This window comes from Ceratotherium simum, chromosome 11 (assembly GCF_057802395.1).
Source record: "Ceratotherium simum simum isolate JZ-2026a chromosome 11, ASM5780239v1, whole genome shotgun sequence".
In the NCBI taxonomy this organism is placed as follows: Eukaryota; Metazoa; Chordata; class Mammalia; order Perissodactyla; family Rhinocerotidae; genus Ceratotherium; species Ceratotherium simum.
This window is the reverse complement of record NC_141910.1, coordinates 16706994-16734787: the sequence shown is the minus strand read 5'-3', so window position 1 is coordinate 16734787 and position 27794 is coordinate 16706994. Positions and strand designations below refer to the sequence as shown.

The 27794-nt window shown below is 40.8% G+C and overlaps 1 protein-coding gene across 12 annotated transcripts in view; it reads right to left on the bottom strand.

Moving 5' to 3' along the window:
• Positions 1–27794, bottom strand: part of AAK1 (AP2 associated kinase 1) — a 167191-nt gene that overhangs the window by 25125 nt on the left and 114272 nt on the right. For 4 of the 12 annotated variants that reach the window (XM_014791449.2, XM_087436626.1, XM_087436636.1 and 1 more), the window contains 7 exons: positions 25891–26045; positions 24618–24907; positions 21417–21683; positions 16808–17040; positions 15064–15221; positions 13237–13341; positions 7112–7207 (listed from right to left, as the gene is read on the bottom strand). In XM_014791449.2, the coding sequence (XP_014646935.1) occupies positions 7112–7207; positions 13237–13341; positions 15064–15221; positions 16808–17040; positions 21417–21683; positions 24618–24907; positions 25891–26045 (1304 nt within the window). The remainder of the gene's footprint in view (positions 1–7111; positions 7208–13236; positions 13342–15063; positions 15222–16807; positions 17041–21416; positions 21684–24617; positions 24908–25890; positions 26046–27794) is intronic. The other 8 variants (XM_087436629.1, XM_087436633.1, XM_087436632.1 and 5 more) reach the window with 5 other exon arrangements.

The window sequence follows — 27794 nt, the reverse complement described above, 5'->3', positions numbered from 1 at the left end:
ATTCATTATTCACAAAAACCATGGGTTGAGCTGAGAAGAATGGAGATCAGAGCCTGAGAATGTGTGACTTGCCCAAAGGAACATGGTAGAGCCTGGACTTGACTTCAAATTCCCTCCACATGCTGCCTACAGGATCTGCCTATCTCCATCAACATACGAGAAAGGGTCTTCACACAGACACAGTCCCATGCACAACGGTCAAGTTATCAAAGACACGTCGGCACTGGAAGGAACTTCGGCTCTTATTCAACTAGCCTTCTCATTTACAGATGAAGAAACCACCTCCAGAAATGTAAAGCAACTTGTCTAAGAGCTTACAGCAAGTAAGTCACAGAGCTAGCTAGGACTAGAACCCGGATCTTCGATGCACTAGAGATTCATTCCTCTGGTTTAACTAAGGCTTTGATTGCTTTAAAATGTATACACTAATAGAAGAAGTCACATCTAAAGCTATTATAGGTCATTTTCGGTCACTGTAAATGAAGAACTTGAGAACAGGATGTAATGGGAGGCAGAAGAAAGGCTACAGGAGACTGAAGTCTATAAATCACAGCCTGGAGGCCTCCTATGTACATCAAGGGCTAGCCTTGATATTATCCATTTTATGAATTCTGTCCCCTCTCCTACAGTTTTATAAAAACACTCTGAGGCCATGTATCATGATGCAGGGGCGGGGGGGGGGTAGGGGAGAGCAGCAGGTGGTGAATATAGGAAAGAGGGTGCAAGAAGTGGGTGGTGAATATAGGAAACTGTGCAAGAAGTGTTATTTAAGATCCAAAACCTCGATCAAGCTCCACATCGGCATATCACAACTTAACGATATCTAATAAATAAAGATTTTTAAAAATTTTACATGAATCATGGGAAATGGCTTCTCTGGATGCAAAAGTAAAATCCACCTTCTGGGATAGTTCACACCTAAAATGTACAAAGATTCAGGCTCTAATTCTCAATTATACAAGGTGACAGGCCAGTAAAACCCAGAAATAATTCATAAATTTCATTTTGCAATGATTTAATCTTCCTAAGAAACATTTTTCAAGAGTTTTCCATCTCCTTTGTGTGAGAGTCACAAGTCCGTGACGCCATCCTATTCCAGTACATGGGAAAGATAGTGGGCAATTCTGGATAGAAGAAAATGGTCCAGTTCCTGGGCTGTCTCTGATATTTTCAGAACTAGTTTCAGAATCTAAATATGTGTTGTGTGTGTGCTGGGGAGAATACCTGGACTTGGGGAGGCTATTATTTAATCTTTTATTGAGATGCTGTACATTTTAGGGACTTTAGCTGGGGTCTGCAAACTCCCAAACACTAAATAAGCAACATGAAAGAGAAAAAGAGCCCGAATTTAAGTGAAAGTTATCTAATTTTTCTAAGCATCAGTTTTCTCACCTGTAAATAGAGGATAAAAACTACTTTAAAGAGTTGTCAGGGGGCTGGCCCCGTGGCTTAGCGGTTAAGAGCGCGTGCTCCGCTGCTGGCGGACCGGGTTCGGATCCCGGGTGAGCACCGACACACCGCTTCTCCGGCCATGCTGAGGCCGCGTCCCACATACAGCAACTAGAACGATGTGCAACTATGACATACAACTATCTACTGGGGCTTTAGGGAAAAAAAAAAAAAAGAGTTGTCAGGATTAAATGGGCATATTTATCAGAATTAATTTGTGTGTGTATAAATTAAAGTGCTTGATACATAAAAGGAGATTAACTTCTCTTTTAAGTAAGAGGACTAGGTGAGGGTCACCAAGAAGGCACAGATGCCTGAGACTGCAGTAGTGAAAATGAATGGAGTTCCAGATTTTACTCAACTGCCTTGGAATGAGGTCAGAATAAGCATTATTCAAATTCCTCGAATAAAGTGAAATGTGAGGAAGAGGCAGCATGGTCGCATAGGGAGGAGGAAAAGATACTAAGAGACAGAAGACCTGGGTCCTGCACTAAGTTTGTGTGGCACTTTGGGCAAATCACTGTCTCTCTCTGGATCTAAGTTTTCTTACTGATAAGAAAATATGAAGATAAACTGAAAGGTTCTATCCCCTCTAAAAGTCAATTATCCAACGTGAAGGGAAAAATAGGAAGTAGGAACCAGTTGCTTAGAAGATGAACTGCTTAGAAATGAAACTGGAGATCTGAACTGGTAATAACTGCAGGGAAGGACACTGGAGGCACTTTGGCGACATGGGCAGGCGATAAGATGACTGGGCCCAAGGTAGCAGGTTTTGGAAAATCCAGAGCTGACTCAACATGCTGTTCAACATGCAAACTCAGCCCAGACATGCACAGCCAGGAGAACAGGCTGAGAAGGTGGGGGAATATTTAAGTCAGCTCCTTGCTCAAAAAAAGAACAAACTTCTATGGTTTGATCCCTTATTACAAAAGTAATACATGTTTATTGCAGAAAATTTAGGAAATACAGAGAAGCCAAAGGATAAAAGTAAAAACTACCCATAATTTCACTTCAAGAGATACCCACTATTAAGAGTTTTTAATGAATACTCTTCCAATCTTTTCCTATAAATTCTCATCATTCAATAAATATTTAAGCATATACATGTTTTCTTAGAATAATTATTTAGAAAAAAATTGCTAAGTCAAAGAGAAAGTAAAATCTTAAAAGTCTGTAGCAGGCAGCTATTCTCACCACTATACCACCAATGCCACTAATGGCCTTTGTTATAAACTGCTATACTGTCCTCCCCAAAACTTGTACTAATTGATATTCCCACTAGCCAGATCTGAGCATGTCTGTTTCCTTACACCTTCACCAAGCCTGAGGTGATGGGTTTTTTTCATCTTTTCCAATCTGAAAGCAGAAGGTGCAGCATCTCATTGATTTATAATTGGCTCTTCTTGGATTCATCATGATAACGAACTTTTAAAAAAATATATTTACTGGTAATTTATAATTATTTCTTCTTTTATGAATTGTCTGCTCGTACTCTTCACTTAGTGGCGTTTTCTTATCACACTCCCATTACTGTACTCAGTTCTTTCTCAAGTCTCTAGGGTCTAGATAAAAACGAGTGAGGTTAAGAGCTTGGAGAAGTGATGAAATCATGGTTAAAGGACTGAGGAGGTGGACCCCTGAAGAAAAACGGATGCAGAATTAGTTAGCTTGGACAATGGAAACTGAGAGTGCTTTTAAAGAAGAGGATTGTTAGTACTTCGAAATTAAGGGGGGAGATGAGAGAAAGGGTCTTCTCTTCTGAACCCCTCCCCCTCTCCTCTTAAACATAACTCAAGTGGCATTGGGGACTGGGGGAAGACGGAAGGAGGTTGCTCGAGTTGGAGATAGGAATTAAGCCACTTTTCAGATTCTTTCTCTTATACATCTCCTCTCAAGACTTAGTTATTAAAAATATCAACCACAAGGCAAGAAAGTAATAAATCCTTCATATATCAGTCAAAGGTTAGATAATCAAAACCACTTCCTGATGTACTGCAAGTTGTGAGCTTTTTCTCTTTTAAAATATCAAAAGAGAGGAAAGCCATCTATTTATACAAGCTAATAAGACAAAGGGCTTGAACAAGGCCCACTCTGACCCTAAGAATATGAGCATGAGGAGTAGAGCAAGCTGAACTAACAAACACGAGCCCCATCAGAACAGGTGATTTGGCCGCTACAGCTTTGTGGCTTCAGAAATTTAAATCCTGTCTGACTTGGGGTGTAAGCCCTGAAATCTTGTGATGAGACATGCTGTTTTTAAAAGCTAGTCCCTCTAAATAGTTCCTATCACTGAGACACCAGACACTAACTCATCTGTGACATCTGCAAGTTGGAAGCAAAAGTCAACCACTATGCCTCATTCCAAGTTCATTTTAGAGAACTGAATCTGCAGGAAGATCAACTTTCCAGAGTAAAGACATACGATGATCGACCTTGGACTTTTTATTATAAGGCTGGAAGTGAGGAAGATGCTAGGCCAACAGCTTTGAGAGGAATGCCTATCTTGACAACAAACCACTAAGAAAACACAGCTTCTCTTGCCTACTTGTCAAGAGATGATGCAGTGCCATAAACCAAGAAGCACTTTTTAAAGCTATTTAAAAAGGCACATAGTTGTCAGGAGACTAAGATTTCATGATTCTTACCATCAGGAAGGCCGAGTGTGGAAGGTAGCAAGTATGCAAAACCAACCAACCAACCAACAAATCTGACTGGTGCCCATAGTGGGCTGGAGGTAGTGACAAACTGGTTGCTTTGAGGGGGCAAGAGAAGAGTAGACAAATATGCAGTTTGCTAAGGCACTAGAGACCCTTACTCAGGCATTTCAAGATGCTAAGGAAGGATGTAGGGGCCTTGAATAACAAAGCTATATAACTGAGTGGCGCCACAGGCTGAACATTAAGATAAATAAAATAATCAAAGACACAGTGGAAATGCCATACCTAGCCCAAATTCAGGAGGGCACCATGAAAGGCAGGAATTGAAGAATCTGCTGAGCCTAGCTACCATTTTCATCCCAGGGTTTGGCAGCTTCCTGACATTGTGGGCTGTGCCTTCATTTATACACCCTCAAAGAGGGCGTGGAAGGCCTGGCTGGGGGTTGGCAGAAGCACAGATGGAAGGTTATGGAACCAGTAGTCTGGTGTTTGGGAGTTGGGGACAGAAATAGAGAGTAGTGAGGCTGCTGAAAGCCTTTCATCCTCAGGTTTTACTTCATTCACTCATCTAATCTGAAAATATTCATTGAGTGCTGACTCTATCCGGCCATGTGCTCAGCACTGGTGATACAGTGGAGAATAAGACAGCAAGGTCCCTCCCTCAGGACACTGACATTCTGGTGGGGAAAGACAGACATCGAACAAATGAAAACAGACAACGTCATGATAAGTGCTATGAAGAAAAAAGCCAGGGAGTGTGATTGAGAGTGCCTGTGGGACCATGCTGAGCCTCTCTGAGAAGACAGCACTTAAGCTGAGACCCAAATGTTGAATGACAAGAAGGAACAGAACTGGGGGAAAAGCTTTCCAGGTAGAGTACCATCAAGTGCAAAGGCCCTGAGGTGGAAACAAGCTTAGTCTGTTGGGAAGAATGCTATGAACTCAGGTTAGAGGAGTAGCCAAGGGCCAGATCAGTTAGGGCCTTGCAGGTCATGATAAGGAGTGTGCATTTTATGCTCACTGATACAGGAATTCACTGGCATGCAAAGGATTGATATGTCTGATTTCTGTTTTCAACAGGGGAGTCTGGTCTGACAGATCAGAAAGCAAATAAGACACTCCTGGAATTCTCTATTAGAATGTTCCATTTTAATAGATTTTTCATTAAAATTCAAGAGGTGTCATGGCTTAATTGGTATTAAAGTGTATACCAGTAATATTTTAGCAGGAATCTGCTAGAATGAGAGAAATATAGAGGATCAGAAGACAGGAAAGATGACAATAAGGAAAGCAGGATGGCAGCGAGCTGGCTCTGGTGCCTCCCAGGCCCATCTTCACAACCCTACATAACTCATCTCTACGATCTGGACTTGATATCCTGAGCCGCCTGGTGTGTGTGCCTGGCTCTCCACCCGTGATCCAGAGGGCTCCTGTGACAGCTGCAGAGGACAACTACTTGCCTGTGGGTCCTTATCATCTGGCCTGTCTCAAGAGGCCACCCTTCCAGCTTCCACAGCCCATGGGCTATCTGGGTAAGAGCAAACCAAGAAGCTGAAGGGGTGTCAAAAGAAGAATGCCTCGATAATCCCTTTTTCTTGTCTGATCCTATGACTGCCACAACAGGGAGGAGAAGGAGGCCAGTAGGCCCCGGCTTGAGTTTGCAGCCCATACTTGTCCAGCCTTCTGTTTGAAACCAGCTTGTCTAGGCACCGCCAGGCATACCTGAAGGATGCAACAGAGAAAAGGGCCTCTATTCGATTCCTCTCTTCCCTTTTCTTTAACTATCCTACAAGGAATCATTCCTCAGGGATTTTAGATATTTTTGAACTACATCCAGGTCCAGCAAGCTATAACGTTACACAATACTACCTGATCAAGGCAAGTTTTTGCTTCCTCTTGGAAGGGTCAACAAATTGCCTAAAGAAATAAAAATTGTCTTGGTATCCTAGCTGCAATCTGTCTTAGTAAGTAGAGGGTATGAACATCATAAGCACTTCCAGTCTTGAGGCAATCAATCAAATACCTTTAACATTTTGGGAAAAAAGAAAAACCAAATAGATCCTATCACAGTTTAAGATCAAGAATCGGCAGGACTAAGAATAGGAAAAAAAGAAAAACTATCAGAAGCAAAATGACCACCAGTTGCTTCTAAGGAGTTGGATCTATTTGCTTTTTCAAAGAGACTGATAGAAAAGACAACGGGCGGCTTCTGTTCCTCACATCATGCTCCCCCTCTCCCCACAAGGATGGGGAGGGGAGCAGGAAGAGAAATCTTTGGCATTCATGAACTCCGTATGGAAAGCATCCAATTATTGTTTCAAAAGCTGCTTCAACCAGAACACACTAACCATTCCTTACTTTTTTAGACTGTTTATTGAAAATCAGGATATGGTAGACCTAAAGGGATGTTTGAACTCATGCAGTTCAATTTACTTCACTGTTGAAGAGTCAAGCCCAGAAAGTTTTCAGGTAGTGGAACAGCCAAGAAGGGAACCTAGGTCTCCCAACTCACATTCTCTATCAACTTCTATTATATATTTTTATATAATAAAATAAAAGCACATTATAGGAAAATAGGAACTGGACAGGAAGTCAGCCGTAGTCCAATCATCATACTATAACCACCAATAGCATTTTGTTCCTTCTATCACATCTTATACGATTTTCCCCCCACGTTGTCATAATCAATCATATTAGACTAATGTTCTTCCCAACACACAGGACCTTCACATTACCAATAACAGTCAAGGATAAAAAACTGAACACTGATATAAAGTGGAATACAATTCAGTGTAACTTGAACTGATTTTACTATCTTTACTAAGGACTGGCGCCTTCCAAGAGAATTTTGCCCCTCTTACTAGACACAGTAAAAATACACAACAGCACCTATTACCAGGGCTTGGAATCCAGATCCTTCTCATGGAGTGTTTAAAACAACTTTCAAGAGGCCTTGGGACATAAGAATCAAGCTACTTAACCTCAGACCAGTTCTATTTACCTACCTGGTGCATCAGGTACTTGAAGAGGAATGAAAGGATCAGATACGCTTAGAAGTGGGAGGCTAGAATCCACAGTCTGCCCACCCTTCCTTTTTTCAGCTGGAGTTGGTTAGAGGGGAAAGGAAGGGTCAAGGAGAGAAAAAGAGAAAAGCAGAAAACAGCAAGTAAATCTAGATGAATTTACCACCTAATAACCCAAAAGCTCAAATTATAGAGTAAGTCTAAACTCCGAGGCAGAATAAAAAGGGATAAGTGGATATAATCCAATGTGATGGCAAAATATCTATGAGATGTATAATCTGGTCCTTGCAATGTATTTTAAGATGCAATTAATGATAAAACTAGGATATTCATACATCTGAAATTCCACTTTTTCCTTGTGTGGAAGCCTACAGTGATCTCTTTCAGAATTCCAATAGCAATTACTGTCCATATGACACATTTTGGCATGTAAACAAACATTGTCTATTTTGTAATCTAGCACATGTATATAGGTACCCATTACCCTCCTGAGGTCATTTTATCACCAAATGTCTAATATAGTTCGAGGCAGATAGACAGGAAGAGACAGAAACAGACTTCTTGCCTATTGCAAGGTTCGATAAACCCTAACCTCTGGACTACATCTAACACACTATTGGCATTCCTTCTATATTTGGCAAACTTATACACCCTATGGAATATCAGAGCCTACAGGGATCATACGATTTTCTAGCACAATTGTTTTATTTTCCAGAAAAGACAATGAAGCCCAGAAGTTAAGAGACTAGCCAGAGGTCCACCAGCAGATCCAGGATCAGAACTCAAGTCTCCTGATTTCTTTATGTTGCATTTTAATATTGTTTATTCACTAATTAAAATTTCATTTTGCCTTCTATAGAGTGGATTTTTAAAAAACTTTTTATTTTAAAGATTTTATTTATTTTATTTTTTCCCCCCAAAGCCCCAGTATAGTTGTATGTCATAGCTGCACATCCTTCCAGTTGCTGCACGTGGGACTCGGCCCCAGGATGGACGGAGAAGTGGTGCCTCGATGCGCACCCGGGATCCGAACCCGGGCCACCAGCATTGCAGTGCGCGCACTTAACCACCAAGCCACGGGGCCGGCCCAAAAAACTTTTTATTTTAAAAGAATTATAGATCATAGGAAGCTGGTGTACATAAAGTCGAATGAACCCTTCATCCTGCTTCCCTCCATGGTGAGATCTTCTACAACTGTAGTACCATATCACTGACACTGGTACAGTACCGTTAACTAGATTTTATTCACTTTTCACATGCGCCCATTTGTGCGTGTGTGTGTGTGTGTGTGTGTGTGTGTATAGTTCGTTGCAATCAGATCCTAAGTATAGACTATAATTCCACCACAACAAGGATACAGAACTGCTTCACCAAACAAAAGAACTCCCTTGTTGTACTCCTTTATCATCACACCCACTCCTTACTCCTGTCTCCATTTCTTGGAATCCACTAATCTGTTCTCAATCTCTATAATTTTGTCATTTCAAGGATGTTATTGAAGTGGGTTTTCAAACTTCTTTCAAGGTAGATGGAGGAAGAGAAGGGTAAAATCGTTGTTCTTAAGTGTCTGAAACATTTTTAAATAAGACAAGATAAATGAAAAAGAACAAATTACAAAACTGAATATATAGTATAATTCATTTTTGAAAAAAGTGTGTATGCAGAAATGAAATTATGGATATAAATATTGTAGATTGTCAGCAATGCTTTCCTCTTAGAGTGGGGTCATGAATTCTTTTATCTTGCTTCTAGCCATTGTTCCAAAATTTCACAAATGAATATGTATAACTTATCAACAGAAAATTATTTTAAATAAAGTGGCACAATGTCAAATTTTAAACATCTGCCTCCAATATATGGGCACAGTTCATCAACACTTTTGCAGCTTTTAACATAAAAATGTTTAAAATAATCCTTGTGCCATCCTCTCTGATTCATTACCAGATTTCCTGCTTATTTCTTCCCTTGGTTGGTAAGAAGGTTTAAAATCAGTGAGCAGTCTGAGCTTGATTAGAAAACTTGCAGAAAATGAGGACATATTAATTTCTGGGATTTAGATATAATTTTCTTTCATGTGGAAAGAATGAAGATGTCACAGAAAAAAAAAAATCTTCACATCTCTAACAAGAAAGAAGGCAAAATACCAAGTGTTCATTAAAAAAGGCTGGATAAAATGAAGACATTTTATAATGTTTGTAAAAATTTAATGCCACCGATTTACAAGATACTGGAGATATGGTAACGACTACAGTTTCTGAGCTGGGCTGTCCAGGTACAAATCCCTATTCTGTCATTTTCCAGCTGTGACCTTGGGCAGGTCACTTAACCTCTCATGGGCTATCGTGAGGATCACCTGAGATAACATGCAAAAAAGCACTTACCCAGTGGGCTTAGCCTGTAGTATGTCTTAGTACATGTTCATTGTTATTACTGTCATAACTTTACTCAAATATGTGTCTTTTTATGGCCGGATCTTTAAGTCCCTTAAAAAAAATACTGCCATTTACAGCCTTCAAAGTAAGCATAAAGAGGGAGAATAGGCAAAAACAAAACAACTCTCTATAAAACAGCTCATACAGACAAACAAACAACAAAACATAACCATGTGTGATAAGTAAGAATTAGGCATTAAACCTGGGAGTGGATGAAAAATGGTTAGGGACTTCTGTCATCAACATTGGTGAATCCAAGCTCCTATCCTTTGGCAACAAGCAACCCTTTTCGTTCATTTAACAGACGTGTACTGAGCCAAACACTGTACTAAAAGCTGGGATTCAGTAGCAAAGAAGACTCTCCTAGAGCTTATTTCATGACCCCCATTCCAAGGAAACTAATTCCTACCCAGCACCATAGTTGGTCATCATTGTTGATGTTCTACCTCAGGGACAATGGTCAATGCTTTACACATCTGGTACATTTAGTCAACTATGTGGCATATCAGACTTTAAGCACTTTAAACTAGACCAAAATATCAATAAATTTAAATATTATACAGACCAGAAAACAAAGCTAAAAATGAAAAATAACACACCAAAAATGTTTAACTATTTAATATTAAAAAGCATAACTCCCAAATAACTTCAATGCCTACTCCAAAATAATAACAATGAGAACATCATACGCAGACTTATGGGATATGGTTAAAATTTCAGTTGTTTTCTAACGAAGGAAACACACACCTATTAGAAAGCACTCTCAATAAACAGTGTAATCCTCAAAGGCTGGGGTGGTGTGGCAATCGGAGGGAGAAGGAGAAAAGGGAATATTGGAATATCTGTGAAAAAGTCCTCCTGGGGATTATAATTAGCCACCTTCCCCACTCTCATGATGATTGAAAATTATTGTTTTACTGGGAGAAACACTGTAAATACTTTTATTTTTTTTTAAAGAATTTTTAAAAATTTTACTGTGTGTTCCTCTTGATACTGACAAACCAAACCTAAGAAAAACAGAGAACTATAACCAAAAAGATAAAAGCAAAAGTTAAAGAATCAGAAGACAGAAAAACAGGAGATTTTATAAATCTAAGAGTTATCTTTGAAAGGTAATAAACAGCAGATCTCTAGTTAAGAGTTACCGAGAAAAAGAGATACACATACATACAATTAAAATTGTTATATACAAAGAAATACTATAAAAGATTTAAATGCATTGTTCTATTTTATTTTATTTTATTTTTTTGTGAGGAAGATCAGCCCTGAGCTAACATCCATGCCAATCCTCCTCTTTTTGATGAGGAAGATCGGCCCTGAGCTAACATCTATTGCCAATCTTCCTCCTTTTTTCCCCTTTTTCTCCCCAAGGCCCCAGTAGATAGTTGTATGTGATAGTTGCACATCCTTCTAGTTGCTGTATGTGGGACGCTGCCTCAGCATGGCCGGACAAGCAGTGCGTCGGTGCGCGCACGGGATCCAAACCCGGGCCGCCAGTAGCAGAGTGTGTGCACTTAACCACTAAGCCACAGGGCCGGCCCCCTATTCTATTTTATTTTTAAAAATTTAAAACTGCAGATGATTTTCTAGGAAAATATAACTAAATTTGCCTCATTATGTGGCAGAAAACATGAGAGAGGAAGTTCTAGAGCCAGAGGGTTGGTGTCCCAGCTCTGTCACTTACTATCTATGTGATCCTGGAAAGAGAGTAATCTGGGCTCAGTAACCTCAACTGTAACCGACGTGGGGATGGCACAGCAACCTCAAAGCATTGTTGAGAGGGTCAGATGAGATAATACTCGTGTAGGACAAGTGATAAACTGGGAAAAATGTTTACAATATATGACATATGAAGAGCTCTTACAAATTAATAAGAACAAATGAACACAGAACATAAAAAAACAAAACAAAACCCAAAACAAAACAAAAAAAGGCCAAAAGACATGAACAATACAAATCCCAAAAGAAATAAAAATGGCCAGTAAAGAATGTCCTGTCTATAGCCTCTGAGCTGGGCTGAGTGGGGAAATGAGGGGAAAATTATTCTTATTCATGGTTGATGGAAAAAAAATTTGTATAGCATTCTTGGAGGGCAATTTGGAAATATGTACCAAAAGCCTTAAAATACACATATCCTTAGATTTAGCAAATAATCTCCTAGAAGTTATCTTAAAGAAACTGTAAAGGATATAAAGAAAAATTTAGTTTCAAGAACGTTTATATGGTGAAAAACTAGTAACGCCTTAAATATTCATCAAAGGGGACATTCAATACAATGTTACTATTCTTCCATTAAAAATCATGTTGTAGATTACTATTTGTTGACATGGAAAACCACTAATTCCCATATAACATTCATAAAATGAATAATAAATTAGGCTACAGAAAGCTCCTCCATAATACCCAAAAGCAAAAACTGCATAGGCCATATTATCACAACTCAATGAAAATACATCCTAAGTAACTCTTCGGTAAAGAAAAAATCAAAACTGCAATTTAAAAACATCCAGAAAACAATGAGAATAAGAGAGCATGACATATAAAACATTATGGAGTAACAGCCAAAGTTCTAATTAGAAATAAATTTATGAGGTTAGAAAAACTACTTACACACCTAAAGAAAGCAGAAAGAAAGAACATATAAGGGTAAAAGCAGAAATTAATCAATATAGTTAAAAAGATTAATTTTAGAAGTATATCAAATTCCATATCTTACAAGGAATATATTCAAAACCTCAAATCCATTGCTGAGGAATTTATAATGGTAAAACACTGACATCAAATTAATGTTTAAAAAGAGATACTTGGTTAAATACATTAGGATATATCCATATAAAAGAATTTAATGCAGGTATTTTTAAAGTTATATTTTAGGAGCTTAAATCTTTAATGATGTGGGGGAAACGTGCAAGATTTATCAAGTGAAAAAATTAGATTTTAAAATATGACTATAAAGATGCACATTATAGTCTCAAGCTGAGGCCAAAAAGTGTGTACAAAATTGTGGTCACATATATTTTTGTGAGGGAGAAGATCTATAACTTTCATTAGATTCGCAAAGATATCTGTAACCCTAGAAAGGTTAAATGCCACTAACAGACATCAAAATGGGCTCCCTGTGCTAATTTCTCAGTGGTGAGATCAAGGAGATTTTAACTTTCTTCTCTATGATTTTCTATAAATTACTAACTTTTATATAATAAACACGTATAATTTTTATTAATAAAATGGAAAATTAGTTTATTATTGCTTCTATAATTTTTATTAAAAAGTCTCATTTAAAAAGATACCTCTCTCTCTCCGTAAGCACAAAAACACAGCTTAGTAGAGTCTCAGATATAGGACAGAACATCTAATTCTTAGAACTCAAGTCATTCCAAAGAAACTAAGCAATTACAAGAGACTAACAGAGAGATGTTCCTCAAATTTAGAAATATTTGCTCAAAACATGTCCGTGGACTAGAGAGAATAAATCCTGTATATTGCTGCCAGATCATCCTGTCATTTTAATTCAAAGTGATTCTAGATCACTCTTTATCCCTATCTTTTTTATTGGAACTCTTTCGAGGGAAAATACAAGTTACCAGGATTTGGGGCTCACTGGCATGCTGTCAGGTGGAAACCTGTGAAGGTGACAACAATGAGTCTCGTGTTTCAGGTGTTTGCCATACTAACCGATTCCAGCAGGAAATGAGGCAGTGGTAAAAGCATCGCCTTGGGTTGGTTGAAAGCCTGGGATCAAACTCTCAGCTGAGCCTCCAAGCTTCTCAGGATGTTTGCCTGGAGGGACAAAACACCACTCAGTTCATTCCAGCAGAATCCCGTGATGCATCCCAAGGGCACCGTCTGAACTGACTCCTAGACTTGACTGCTTTTACTGCATTATGGCAACACCTCGGCTAGTCAGAGATCTTCATCTAGTCAGTGCAATAACTGAGAGAACAGCCAAGAAAAGGAAGGAAGTCTTAAGAATCAAAAGAGACAGCATATCAGTTTTGCAAGATGAACAGAGTTCTGGAGATCGGTTGCACAACAGTGTGAATATAATTAACGCTACTGAACAGTACCCTTAAAACTGTTTACGATGGTAATTTTTATGTTATGTATATTTTACCACAATTAAAAATAAATAAAAAACAATGAAAGAGACAGCTAGAACTAAGCCCTAAAGCTCAAGCACATTACTCAGGGCAGAATGCTCCCAGCCCTCACTCTGAATCCACTTATTTTTATATAATTCTAAGGAGTTTGCTGATCTGTTTTCCATGTTGGAAGCAGGTAGGGGGCAAAGGAGAAGAGAGAGCAGTGGAGATGGCAGTAGTGAGAGGCTCTGAGGGACAGGCACAATGACAGCAGCTTCAAGTGAAAGCTAACAGCTGAACAAGAAGAAGAGAGGTAGGAAGTTATTGAAAACAGACACAAGAATTAAAAACCTTGGGGGGGGGTCACTTAATTGAGTGCAAAAATACCACATTTTTCAATAGTCCATGAAGGTATTTCTGTTTATAGTCTAGAACAATAACTGGCACACATAACAATGAAACAATTTGACAACAAGTCGTCAAAGAAAGTTAAATCCTATGCCCTATCTTCTGTTTAAAAAGGCAAGAAAGTAATAGGGACTTTTAAAAGATATCTGTAAAATAATGGTTAAAGCTAAATGTTTGGTCAAAGTTCATATCACTCAGTTCTTTTTTTTTTTTAAAGATTTTATTTATTCATTTTTTCCCCCCAAAGCCCCAGCAGATAGTTGTATGTCATAGGTTCACATCCTTCTAGTTGCTGTACGTGGGACTCGGCCTCGCGCTGGACGGAGAAGTGGTGCCTCGGGGCGCGCCCGGGATCCAAACCCGGGCCGCCAGCATCAGAGCGCGCGCACTTAACCGCTAAGCCACGGAGCCGGCCCAATTCACTCAGTTCTAATCATTCCTTTACCGTGTGCGCTTGTCTACACTGAGGAACTCTTTTCAAATTGTATCACATTGTGGAATTTTCCCAGGGTGTGACCAGTTGTTTTCCTGCGTCTGTGTATCCTGCCTCCCAAATCAGACTGTGGGTTGGAGGGCAGAAATGGCAACTTTTATTTATTTGATCTCCTCTCCATGATCAGTCAACAGTAATAGAGAACTCTGATCACAGTCAAAGATTCAGTGAGGGCACACTCTCATGGGTAAGCAGTCACAACTTTCTGGGACAATAAATCCACTTAGGACAAGGGAACCATCACACTCCTCCAGGAAGTGACCATGCTCGACACTACCATTCTGATCTATGCTACCGAATCTTTCCTAAAAGTTTCCCATTCTCCTTGTCACCATCCACAACAGGCCAGGATTTCCTGCGGATGAAAAGACTTCAGTACTCTCGTAAACGTACAAAGCAATTTGCACTCATACTTCAAAATCAAGCCTTTGAGGGAAAGAAGACCCATGCCCACTTTTTCACATGCATACTCCTCTAAAGTTAAGGTTCAAGAATCACAAAAAGATGCCAATTACTCACCTTCCCCCAGCTTGGCAAAGTCCTTGTTTAGTAGTTCTTCAGCTGTCAGTTTGGAAAAATTGTCATCATCGAAGGGATTCCATGTAGAACCTTCTGAAGGATTATAAACGTTTTGCTGGGAGGTCCGAGGAGAGCCTGATGGGGTGGTGGTTGCAGACCTAGAAAGGTTCCCACCCCCGAGAAATAAAAAGACATATAAAAGTTGAAAAGAGTCAACCTATTTTCTCCTTGTTTCAAGATCAAATTGTTTCCGAGTCAAACCATTATCTTCCACAATGGTTTTCTAAAAGGGTTTTCCATGGCAAGTGAACAGTTTCCAAAGACATCCTTTACACTGTGTGAAGTAAATGTCTCCCTTTCCTTCCTGATTCACTATCTCCCACTACTTCTTTAATCTCTCGCTTAGATTTTTGGTCTTGTCTGCAAGTCCTTTCAATTCAGGATCCCAAAGCAACCTGTTCTTAGGCTTGTGCATCCTGTAGTGCCCACCGTAACATCCATAATAACTGACCCCAGAGGGGCTGGGACTGATGCCTATTCAGGCTCCCTCCCATCCATCAGGATCTAGCATGCATAGAATTAAGGACCACCATCAGTGGTCATCATCACAGTTAAAGAGAAATAAAGACAGTTACCACTGTCTTGTGCTTCTAGGTATCATTACCTAATTTTCTTCCAAAGTCTCTCTTGATGCCCTTTGCATTTAGCTAATGACTTAAAGATTTTTAACTTTAGAGTGCATGGTTCCAAGAAAGGTGAAGGTCTGAAATTGCATTTACTCAACAAACACGCATTGCAGTCTACTTTATATCAGGCACAGAGCCAGTACATTGGATTTACAAAGGTTGATTAAGTCATGGTCCTTGTCTGGGAAGAACTCACAGGCTAAGTCAGCCAGACTTACAAATAAATAATGATAATACAGCGTGATACATACTCAAAAAAGGGTTCGGACAAAATTAACTATGACACTAGAGGAAGGGTCAGAGGAAAGGTAACCTCTGACATGGATCTTGGTGAATAAATAAGCATTTCCTCAGTGGACGAGGAAGAACAGTGGCAGTTAAAGGAGAGGGCGTAGGATGGACAAAGCACAAGTGAAGATGGAGAACTGCAAGTCCCCCACTGTGCTACCACAGGCCTTGGTCTGTTACCAGTGAGGTCAGATATCATCCCTCAGGCAATGGGGAGCCAACAAAAGATTTTCAGCATGGAGAGACTTGGTCAGATCAAGAGTTTAGAAAATACTCTGTAGAGCACGGAATGGATGAGAGAATGGAAACAGTGAGGCAAGTAGGAAATTATTTCTTTTTTTTTTTTTTTGTGAGGAAGATCAGCCCTGAGCTAACATCCATGTCAATCCTCCTCTTTTTGCTGAGGGAGACTGGCCCTGGGCTAACATCCGTGCCCATCTTCCTCTACTTTATATGGGATGCTGCCACAGCACGGCCTGACAAGCGGTGCATCTGTGCGCGCCGGTGATCTGAACCCGGGCCGCCAGCAGCGGAGCGTGCACTTAACTGCTACGCCATGGGGCAGGCCCCGGAAATTATTTCTTAAGATCAGTATGGTTTATGCACTACAGGCAAATTCAGTTTCTTATTAAACCCAGACACACACCACTACATATACATCTACACCACTATATATATATCTACATACATATGCAAAGAATCACACAGTAACAGCCCACAGCAGACCTTGCTCACACAAGTAAGAAGGATAAAACGGAAGCACCACATACTTGGACTTATTGAGACTGGCCTCAGCTGCAGCTGCCTGGAGCAGCTGGGTTGATTTGCTGGCAGGGACTCCAAAGACTGCACTGTGGGTTACGTCACTGAGAATCCGCCTGTGCCCAGCACGCTGGGTCTTGGGGGATGACGGGGGAGTGAGAGATCCGAGTTTCTGCCCCTGGATGGCAGGAGGTGGGGTTGTCTGAACCTTTGGCTGTTGTCTCACCGGGGCTTGAATCTGCTAGGAAGAGAGATGAAAAGTGTTCTAAAAAAAGGCAGGGGAGAAAAAACAAATAAACAGACAAGTATAACCCAAAATGCCACATGAAAGCCAACATGGGACTCAAATGGCTGAGTTTACCAATAAGACCCAGAAAGAAAAAAACTAGGCTTTGAAAATCTGAGCTGCAACTTTGGGACCGATACCAACATGGCACTTATCTGGTGCTTATCCATAACTTTTAATCTTCATCAGCAACAATATACAGGGTAACCATATACAATTCAACCCAGAGCATAAGACTACAGAAGCTATTCCCAGCTCTAAAGATGATCTAGAATGTATCCTAAAGGACCACCTTCTGCTTCCGAGGTCACACAAGAACTCATTCAGAATGCCTCCATGGCAGGCTTTAAGCATTCTAATACTATAGTCAGAAGCCAATGAAGGCACACCTCCAGATAAAACACATTTGAGCTGAATGATTTCTGCTTAGAGATCCCTGACTCTCTGACACAGCTCAGACTACTACTCAGGAATAAGTTAGATAAAATTACACCATGATTAATAAATGGTAGTGCATTTTTGTTGTTGTTATTATTATGGCTCTTTATTTCATTGATAGGATGGATCTACAAGATTCTACTTCTGTGGTAATCCCTGAGAAAATGTATAGCACCGGGGCAGTGAGATTAACTTGTTCCAATCTTCAGTTTGGAAATGGCACTGAAGAACCAGGTGGAGAAAATAACACAAAAGAATAAAAACTTTAAAAAGCCCTTGATGATGACTGATCTAATAACATAAGCACTCTTGAGACGTGGGCCATTCAGAAGGCAGGACAGACTGTCACCACAGGAAAACAAACAGGGGGGAATATCCTTGTGGCCAGATGGTTAGTCTTTAAGCATAAGTCATGATCTATAAAGTGCTGTATGAAGAAAATGAACAAAAAATCATATTAAGAAGGCCACCTGGGCCGGCCCCGTGGCTTAGCGGTTAAGTGCGCGTGCTCCCCTACTGGTGGCCCGGGTTCGGATCCCGGGCGCGCACCGACACACCGCTTCTCCGGCCATGTTGAGGCCCGTCCCACATACAGCAACTAGAAGGATGTGCAACTGTGACATACAACTATCTACTGGGGCTTCGGGGAGAAAAAAAGGAGGGTTGGCAATAGATGGTAGCTCAGGGCCGGTCTTCCTCAGCAAAAAGAGGAGGATTAGCATGGATGTTAGCTCAGGGCTGATCTTCCTCACCAAAAAAAAAAAAGGTCATTATTATCATTAAAGATAAGAACGGTAAAAAAAAAAAAAGGAGGCCACCTAACCTTTTTCCTTAATTCTATCAATCCAGAGATAAAATAACTTAGAATACTAAATGCCTCAGGTATTTAACTATCCCTTCCCTCCAGTCACTCATCTCAGATTAGAGCTGCCCCTCCAGGCTGCAGCTCAGTCCCCACATTCTGTGTCTTCAAAGGTAGGTCCTGAGAGAGATGAGGGAAACCAGAGGGTCCAGCTCCTTGGGCCAAGATGCTGACAGCCTGGGATTTTCTGTCCTTATATTAATTCAGACTTTGAATTTTATTAAGACAGGTTAGGTGCATGTGTAAGTACACCATCACTTCACCAACAGGCTGAAGGATACAATATAAGCTTCTAGTATCAATCAGCCTAAGGTTAGAAGGGTAAAGGAGCTGACTGCATCTCTTAGGGAGAAGCAGAGTCTCTGTGAGGACCACAACTCCAGCGCCACAACTTCCATCAGGGGTCCAGTGCCGTGCCTCTAAGAGCCAACCTAAAGCCAGCACCCACAGCGACCAGAAGGGCTTTAAGCACAGAAGTAGATTTGCTTATTTCTTGGAGTTTAAGACATTCATTACTCTGCAAAGGGTACTTAGCTGTTGAGTTCCTTTATTTTGAAGAGTCCCGACTACTTGGAGAACATTTTCCCCTCCTCTTACCTGTTCTTTGCATGCAGCACACTAAAGAACAGACGCTTCCATTATGAGGACACTTTCCCTATCACAGCAATCTACTAATACAAAGCAGCTCTGACCTGTTCACTACTCTTCACAACAACCCTGTCAGGCAGATAGCTTCATCTCCATTTAGAATCTAAGAACAATGCAAGTTGAAAAGAACCTTAGAAAACCTGAATTCCAACTCTCTCGCTTTAGAGGAGATGAGACCAAAGCCCCCTAAGGCTAACTGCTTGCCCAAGCTCACAGGGTCAACTGGGGACAGAATCTGCATCTCCTGATTGCAGATCAAGACTCTTTCTGCACGGTGATGCCTGCTCATCCAAAGATGGGATTAGGGAGGGGGAGGAGTCAGACACAGACCGTGGGGGAAGGAGAAGCAAGGGAGACTCAGATGTCCGTCTTGCTAAAGATTTTTTTAAAAAACAAAATATATAATTGTAAAAGGAATACAATCAAATCAAGGAATTTAAGAATATAGACAAGAGAGGGAAAACCACCCAGACTTCATTCCGCCAGCCTAATACAGTTGTTCTATATTTTGGTATCTTATATTTAAGTCTCTTTTCAAGTATATACTTTTCTCATAATTTCATATCTCTTTAATATTATCGCATGAGTGTTTTCTACTGTTGTACAAACTTTATAATCATGATTTGTAATGGCTGCATAGTTGGGTTCTTGAATGATTTAGGTTGCTTCTGTTCTTTTGGCTATTATCCATAAGACGGCAATGAACATCTATGGCATGTGGCCATTTTCCCTTTGTAGATTATTGCTTTAAGATGGCTGCAGGGTATACTTCACATTCACTCACTTGCTTCTCTAGGTAAGTCCTGCTAAGGGTCATCAGAGAAAGGGATGGTCAAAGCTGAGAAGCTCTTTGGCTCCTGGCTGAGGCACATTCTGCTCTTGTTCCCTCTCCATCCCGTCAACCAACTACCCCTGAGCAAAGTGCTCAAGGTATTTTTTCAAGCAAGGAACATGGACAAGTCTCATAATTCATTCCCAAGAGGATGGATACTTTTGTCCAGGGAAAGCAGAGGGAACCTCATAAGCAGTGTAGTCAGTGGCAGGTGATCACTTCATCACCCTGGATGGGCACTTGTTATGATTATCCTTGAACACAGATCAGGACTCTTTGGTTCTTGCCCCAGCTCTGCTGCTATCAGTCTGTGGGGCTGGGGTAATCACTTTCCAGTCTGGGCCTCAGTTTCCAATTCTATTAAATGAGGGGACTGGACTAGATACTTAAGATCTTAACTCACTACATCATCCAATAATTTTTTAAAAACTCTTTTTCCATTAACAAGAGGAACTTTATCTCTTGTTAAAAATACAGAGTAGCTGTCTACCGCACACCTGCAGGAAGGCTGAGTTGTTTCTTAAAGGAAGGTGTAAAGACACTGAACACATACTTAGCTGAGACTCAAGACAATCTATTTACGGCTCTGCTTCCTTTAGAAGGAATGTAGGTTTTCTGGTTTAAGATGGGCGACAAAACTCTATTAGAAATCAATCCTCAGAAAGATGGTTTCTTACTTTTCCTTCATTCTTCTAGTAGTTGGACTCCCCTGAGAATAAGAGAGTGGCTATGATACTCTATCGGCTGGGTATATAAAATGCCTTTTTTTATCACTATAAAATTTCCTATCACTGTCACTCAGAAATACATGAGAACAGAATTAAGGGCATTTAACAAAGGCTACAGCACAATGTGCCTGAGGATGCTGAAGCTGTAAAGGTCAATCAGGAGAGGATATAGGGGTTCTGATGCTATACTCAGCCAAAATCCAGAAGTGGACATGCCCAATTTCTAAATTGACAAAATGGCTCAAACATTACTCAGATGTTCTGGTGCCCACAGGGACTAGGCCATGGCACATGGTCCCAGCAAGCAGGTCCTTGAAGGGTGCTGCATGGTAGACTTAAATGAGGTAGTGTAATGTCATTCAAGACAAAGAATAAACACAACACTGTCGGGACTCAGGGTAAAGGTGGGGGCCCGCACGAACCTCCAGAGACTGGAAAGGCCACAATGGTCAAGCTGCTTCTTGAAGAAGGCAAAGAGATTAGCTCTAAACCTGTCTAGATCTTTGACTGCTCAACACTGGCACTGACAGAGATAATGAACAGCTCTTTCTGTCAGCCTGATTTTAGAGTGATAAATAATGTTCATCTTCATCAGTAGCCTAGAATCATTTTTTTAAAACCTCTACTTTCTATAGAGTATCTCATCCTTTTCTTGGATACATCAACAAAAGACCAAATATTTTAACCACAAGGGTAGGGAAGCAGCCTAGCCCTAATCCAGAGGCCCCCTCACCAGTGCTGCCACCTCTTTCCCGCCCTTTCCCTAGCCCTCACTGCATGATCCTCTCCTGCTTTTGCACTCTGAGCCCGGGCTGATTCTTACTGCTGGCTCCTGGGCAGGGGGTGGTTGCGGGGCTGTGGCCTGCTGTGCCTGGGGCTGCTGTACTGCTGCCACAGCGGTCTTCTGCTGCAAGGCAGCCTGCTGAGTCAGCAGCTGTTGTTGATGCAGGGTTGTGGCCAGCTGCTGTTGCTGCTGCTGCTGCTGCTGCTGGTAGAAGTTCTGTATCAGCTGCTGTTGAGAGCTTCCTTGGGATACCACAGGGAACTGGGCAATCACTGGTTGCTGGGTTGCTGGGTGTACTGCCTGAAACTGAGCAGGCCAAAGTAGCAAGAAATGAGGAGGTGAATAAAAGCCTGTCTCAGAACGAAATTCCACAAAAGACGAATGCCTCAGTTACAACTAAGATCAGTGCTGAAGCCAAAGGCAAGGGCAGGTAGAAGTCTCTTAGCACGGCCTGAAAATTCATGAGGGGAACATTAAGGCATTAAAATAAACACAACAGTACCTTACGCTGCAGGCTGCATCCACTGCACTAGGCTGCCTCTTGCACTGCAGGTTAGCTTCCAGGTGGGTTTCTATGCCTGGCCTAAAGGCATCCATCCAACTACACATCTTGTGACTCCACATGCTGGAGTGTAATAGAAACTAATAAATGACCTCCCAACCACAGAAGTAAGCCCTTTTATAAAGAGATCTGGAAGCAGCCAAGATTAAAATGCTTCCCTACTTGAATAGGAAGAAGCAATGATGACACTGAAAGAATAACCTAAATGTTAACCCAGCTATTAAGAGTCATCTCAAGCCTTTCTGAAAATTATTTTCCAATAGCTCTATCTTTATTAACTCTCCCATCTTTAAACATTCAAAATATTCAGTATACTCTACTACCCTTAATGCTATTTTTCTTATATTGGTAACTAATTATTTCAAGTTATATTCTTTTATAAACCTCCTAAGGACAGGGATACTTCTACGTGTTTCTCTACTCCCCACAGCTAAGGACCATGTGCTGGGCACACAGAGCTCAAACAGGGCCTACTGATGAATAAAAGTCAAGATCTTGTCTTTGAATGTTCCAAATACTGGTACTTAGTTATAGAGTTAACTGAGAGGATATTGTTTGCCTACTGGGGCAAATTTAAGGGTTAACAAAGAAGCAGATGTCAATAAATAGCTGCCTATTTATAACCACAAAATGCTGGAAACAACCAAATGTTTATCAACAGGGGACTGACTGAATAAACTATGCTATATTTCCTTAAAAGGGAACACTCTCAAGTTGTAAATAGGAATGAGGGCTACCTCTATGTATGGGATGGAGGGGATAGAATTTTGAGAGACTTAATTTTGAAACCATATACATGTTTTACAGTTTCACAAAACAAAATTAAGCCAAAATTGAAAAAGCAATAACTAAAAATCAAAAGGAGAACGAAGCAAATAAACCTGTGTATTCAAACTGATAGCCAAACTCTCTAGAAAATAGTGAGCTAAACATTCTAAGGGTAAAAAGGGAAAAGAAATCTTCAACTATTTTCAGTAATCATATTGGTATTGTTACCTTGAAACTATAAATCAATTAAGTAATAACAATGTTGTTAGCAATCAAGATTTCCAGATTAAAAAAACAGAAATATAAAATCCAAGAAGTTAAACAAAAAATCCTGTAATTACAAATCTGAATTAAGGATATGAATTTGAATTCATGGTGTATATTCTATTAACAATACAAAAAACAAAACGAAATATATTTCCTAACAGTCCACTGAAAAGGCTTAAAAACAATAATCAATCCATTAGCAAATGCGTAGCCCTAGCACTTAGATTGTGGTCTCTAAATACCATTTCCATTAAAAGGAAATGGAGTTCCTTAGAGAAGTGGCTGATTCCAGATCAAGGGCAGAATAAGCCCAGAACAGCTTGTTACACTAAATAGCAAGGAAACCATTAAAGACTATTGGAGTCACTGCCAAAGGACCCAGGAGCCAATTTGAAGAGACTTCCACTGGCTAAAGTTGGGACAATGTGAGCATCAAAATAAATAAAATTTTTAAAACGACAATGTCTGGAAACACCAAATACATTAAAATCCACAGGTTTATAATGATACTAAAACAAACAAAAGAAAAACCTCATTGTTCACCTTTGGATAACACCAGGAATAAACTCATTCTGAAAACTAGTAAGCACAAGGAGAGAATCAATCATTTTTCCTGCCTTTTCTGTACAAACAGTACCTTAGGGTAATCATATAGGTGATGAAAAAAGTTCTTCATAGAAAAATTCCAGCCCTAAGGGAAGAGGGAATGCTAGGATATCACTATTTTGCCATCCCTAAAGAATTAATGGACTTAGGAAATGATCAGCAATGGCTGCTAAGCTGATGGGGAACACTGAATGAATGGATCAGACAAACACCAAACTCACTGATTGATCTTAATACTAATAAAAGACAGGACAACCAAACATGGTATGCCTCCTGACGTGATGCCACTGGAAGAACAAGAACTATCACGCTGAATCGAATACTGAGCAAGCCTTGAGAAATTACCAGTTTACACCAGAAGATGAAGAACATTAAACGACACTGCAGGGAAGCAATCAGCCAAATGCAGAATGGAGAAAATTCTACATGACAAACGACCCAGTTTCTTCAAAAAATTAAATGGCAAAGAGGAAAAAAAAAAGAGGGTGAAGGCACCTGTGGATAAAGGGAGGACTTAAAAGATATATCAATAATTATAAAATCAATACGTTTATAGTAAAAAATTTGGGAAAAATATATGAAAAGATAATGGGAGGAAAAAGATACATCACAACTAAATATAGCAGGTAGACCTTATTTGGGTCCTGATTCAAACAAACCAACTTAAATTATGAGACATCAGAAGGAGTTATTGGATATTTGATGATAATAAGAAATTATATTATTTTTTTCAGTATGATAACAGTGTTGTAGTTATGTTAGGAAAAAAGAGTCCTTAAAAAATAGCTCCCTCGCTGAGGTTCCTCAATCAGGTAGGGAATTCCCCAAGGCCTGAGGAGAAAGGTGAGAGGGGTGCGAGCGATCCAGTGACTGCTCCACTACGCAATGCTCTAGTATCTACCTTTGTGAGAAGCAATGATGCGACGGTTAATGGCTGTCTTCCCAGGGCTTCCCAAGGAAGATGCCTGTACCTAGTGGGCCTTTTCACAGTGACAACTCAGACATGCAAAGCAAGGGTCAGACTTGGACCACCTTACCTGCTGAGCCTGGGCCTGCTGCTGGTAAAACGTGCCCGCTGGCTGCTGTGGTGGCGGCGGTGGCTGTTGCTGCGGCTGCTGCTGTTGCTGCTTGAGAAAGAGTTGCTGCTGGTGCTGAGGTGTGGCCTGGGCCTGAGTGGGCAGACCTTGGGCCGGAGTGGAAGGCGCCTGCTGGGAGGTGGGCAGAGCCTGTGGCTGCTTGGGCTGAGATTGTGGTAGGGGTTGGCTGGGTGGGGGCTGAGTTTTTGGTTGGGGAACACTGGCTAAAAGGCCAGGCTGATTGCTGGATCCTGCAATGAGAATAAACTCCATTTAAGGGCTTAAAACTCTTCAAGACAAAAACGGCTTTCTTTCTTGCCAAAGCAAGAAAGATGGGGTGGTAAGTGGACAGATAATCCCAAGATCCATGTGCTCCTCACTGTCCTTGCACCTGGAAGGTCCTTCCTTCTTCTTGCCAAACCACAGGCTTCATATTTTTTCAAAACAAGGTTCAATAACAGGGTTCAAATCTTGCCTCCTTCAGAAAGTCTTCCCTTATTCACCACCCCATTTAGTCAATCACTCCTTTAGTCAGCACCCTGAGTATCTACATATTCAACTGGCCTTTGATGCTGCTGTATATAAACACAATCTTCGCACTTGCTGGCATGGCTGTAGGATAAACACATTCTTTGATGTTTTGCAAGCAGGTTACACAACCCCAGTCTGGATGCCTGGCTGTAATTAGCTGGCCACCAAATTCCTCAAAAGCAGCTTCCAGGTTGGGGAAGTGATGGCTGAGTTCAGTTACTTGACAGTTTGGATCAGTCCTCTTTATGAAACTAAACTCAGCCACCTCATTAGAAACAGAATACCAAACCATGGAGCAGTGAGAGATACTTCAAGGGACAGAGCATTAAAGAAACAATTTCTCTGTGCCAGAAAGAGGTGAGTCTTGTGTCTTTAAAGGCAAAGAGAAGTATATGACATAAAGAGGTAGGTATGGGATGAATGGACAAGCCACAAAATCAGGGCCAAGACTAGAAAAAACAGAGACAACAGGCTTCAGTAGTCTTGGAGATCCTCCACAGAATTCAATGAGAGGTCTCCCCTTTCACCAGCCTCCTGCTATACAATTTCAGTGGCACCTCACCTCCTGTTCCTTAAGGAAAACCATTATTCTTCATGTGCCTCTGCATTCCTTTCCTGAAGCAAAACCAGGCTTTCCAAGACTTCTCTATTATCCAGGATAACAAAGAGGTGCACCAAATTTCAAATCAACCTAGCTACTGACCTGCAGCCTGAGGTGGGGGCTGAACCGTGGCCCTCTTGCGAGGTGTCAGGGCTGGCTGGATGGGAAGGATTCCTGGGTTCGGTTGAGTCTGCCCAGCCTTAGGCCTCTGGCGGGGTGCAATTGAAGTCTCTGTGGTGGGAATGGGATCTGTCAGTCTAGAAAAGGAAAAGAAAAAAAAAAGATTCATGTTCAAGTGTGGGAAAATGGGGGAGGGGTACACAGAGTAGATGATGGATTAGCTTTCCCCTCCACACTCATCCAAACCTTCGAGAGCCACTTAACTGACATTTCCCAAAGGGTCTTCCACAGGATGCTATACCTTATACAATGTTATGAATAAACGCTTCACGGGGAAATAAGTTTTAACACACTGACCAAATATATTGAGCAGATTTCTTTCCAGCAGAACTTTTCACATGTGCACATGCATGGAGAACCTCAAAGAGATCACAATATAGAATGCAGTGTTTCTCAAACTTATTTGACCTTGGGACCCTTTTACCTAATTTCCTAGGATTTCCCAGAATACACTTTGGGTGATGACGCAAAGAGGGGTTTGAAGCAGTTGGTTTTCAGATGTGGAGGGAAGACAACCTTGATTAGAACTAGCTGTCAAAATGGTCTCTCTACAATAAAAAGCATGTAAATGAATGAATCCAATAAGGCATTGAGTAGAAGAAAGAAGTAAAGAATTCAAGGTAAAGGATTTGGGAAGAGTGACAGGAACTCCATTTCCTCCAATACATACACTCCCTTTTTTCCCATGGTGATAAAATTTTTAGCTGTTGTATACCTTAAATTTACTCAATGTTATATATCAAATATATTTCAATAAAAAAAACTTGAGCTGGGCATAGGGTCATCTAGGACAAAAATCACATCACCCAGTCTCTCTTGCAATCAGGTATGGCCATATGTCCAAGTTCTGGCCTTACATGGGATGTAAGCCAATTGTTATGTGGCAGTTTATAGAAACCTTAAGAAGTAACTGGTGCATGCCCTTTGTCTCTCTTCTTCTTTGGCTATTTATTGCTCCTGCTGCTTGGAACAGGGATGCTGCCGTATTGGTCCATGAGGCCATGGCCACAACCATAGGGATGGTAGAGTGGTGAGCTTGAAGAGCCTGGGCTCCTGAGGGCTTCATGGAGTGGAACTGCCATACCAGCCCTGGACTACTTACCTGCAGACTTTGTTTACCTGAGAGAAAAAAATAAACATCTATCTTACATAAGCCACTGTCATTTTGGACTTTGTGTAACTCATAGCCAAATCTAATCCAAATTAATACAGGGAAGACTGCTGTGTGGTCTGCTTGCTCCTTGTGATGGTACTAAAGCTTAGGTGGTGACTTCTATTCATTTATAGCAGTCCAGACAGCTGGCTACTACCTAACTCAGATCAGAGTGATTGTTCTTTGAAAATGCGCTTTAGGGAGTGTAGCTGAGGATAAGGCCAAAATAAACAAGCTTCATGAATATTTCCAAAATATGTCTGGCACAGCCTCCATGAAATGTAAAACAGGAAGCAAAGCACCTGGCCCATGTCCTTCTCCATGACATACCTCCAAGGTATGTCCATTCTGGACCCTGAGGCTTTTCACTGGCATCCTGCTAGAGGGATGCTCTTGTGCTAGGTGGAGAACTGAGAATATAAAAGCTATCACATTTGGGGAGGCTATAATCTGGGGAAGGGAAGTGGGAAGGAAGGTAGGACACAGGTTGGGAAAGAGGAGAAAGGTGTAAGAGAGATAAAGCTAAGACCGAGGGAGGTGAACAGACTTTCGTAAAACCAAATGCTAAGAACTTCCACATTGGACTTCTCCTAAGGTAACATCTTCGAGACAATGGGATTTGGAGTCAAAGAAAACTATATTTGAGCTTCACTCCCCACTAACTAACTGTGTG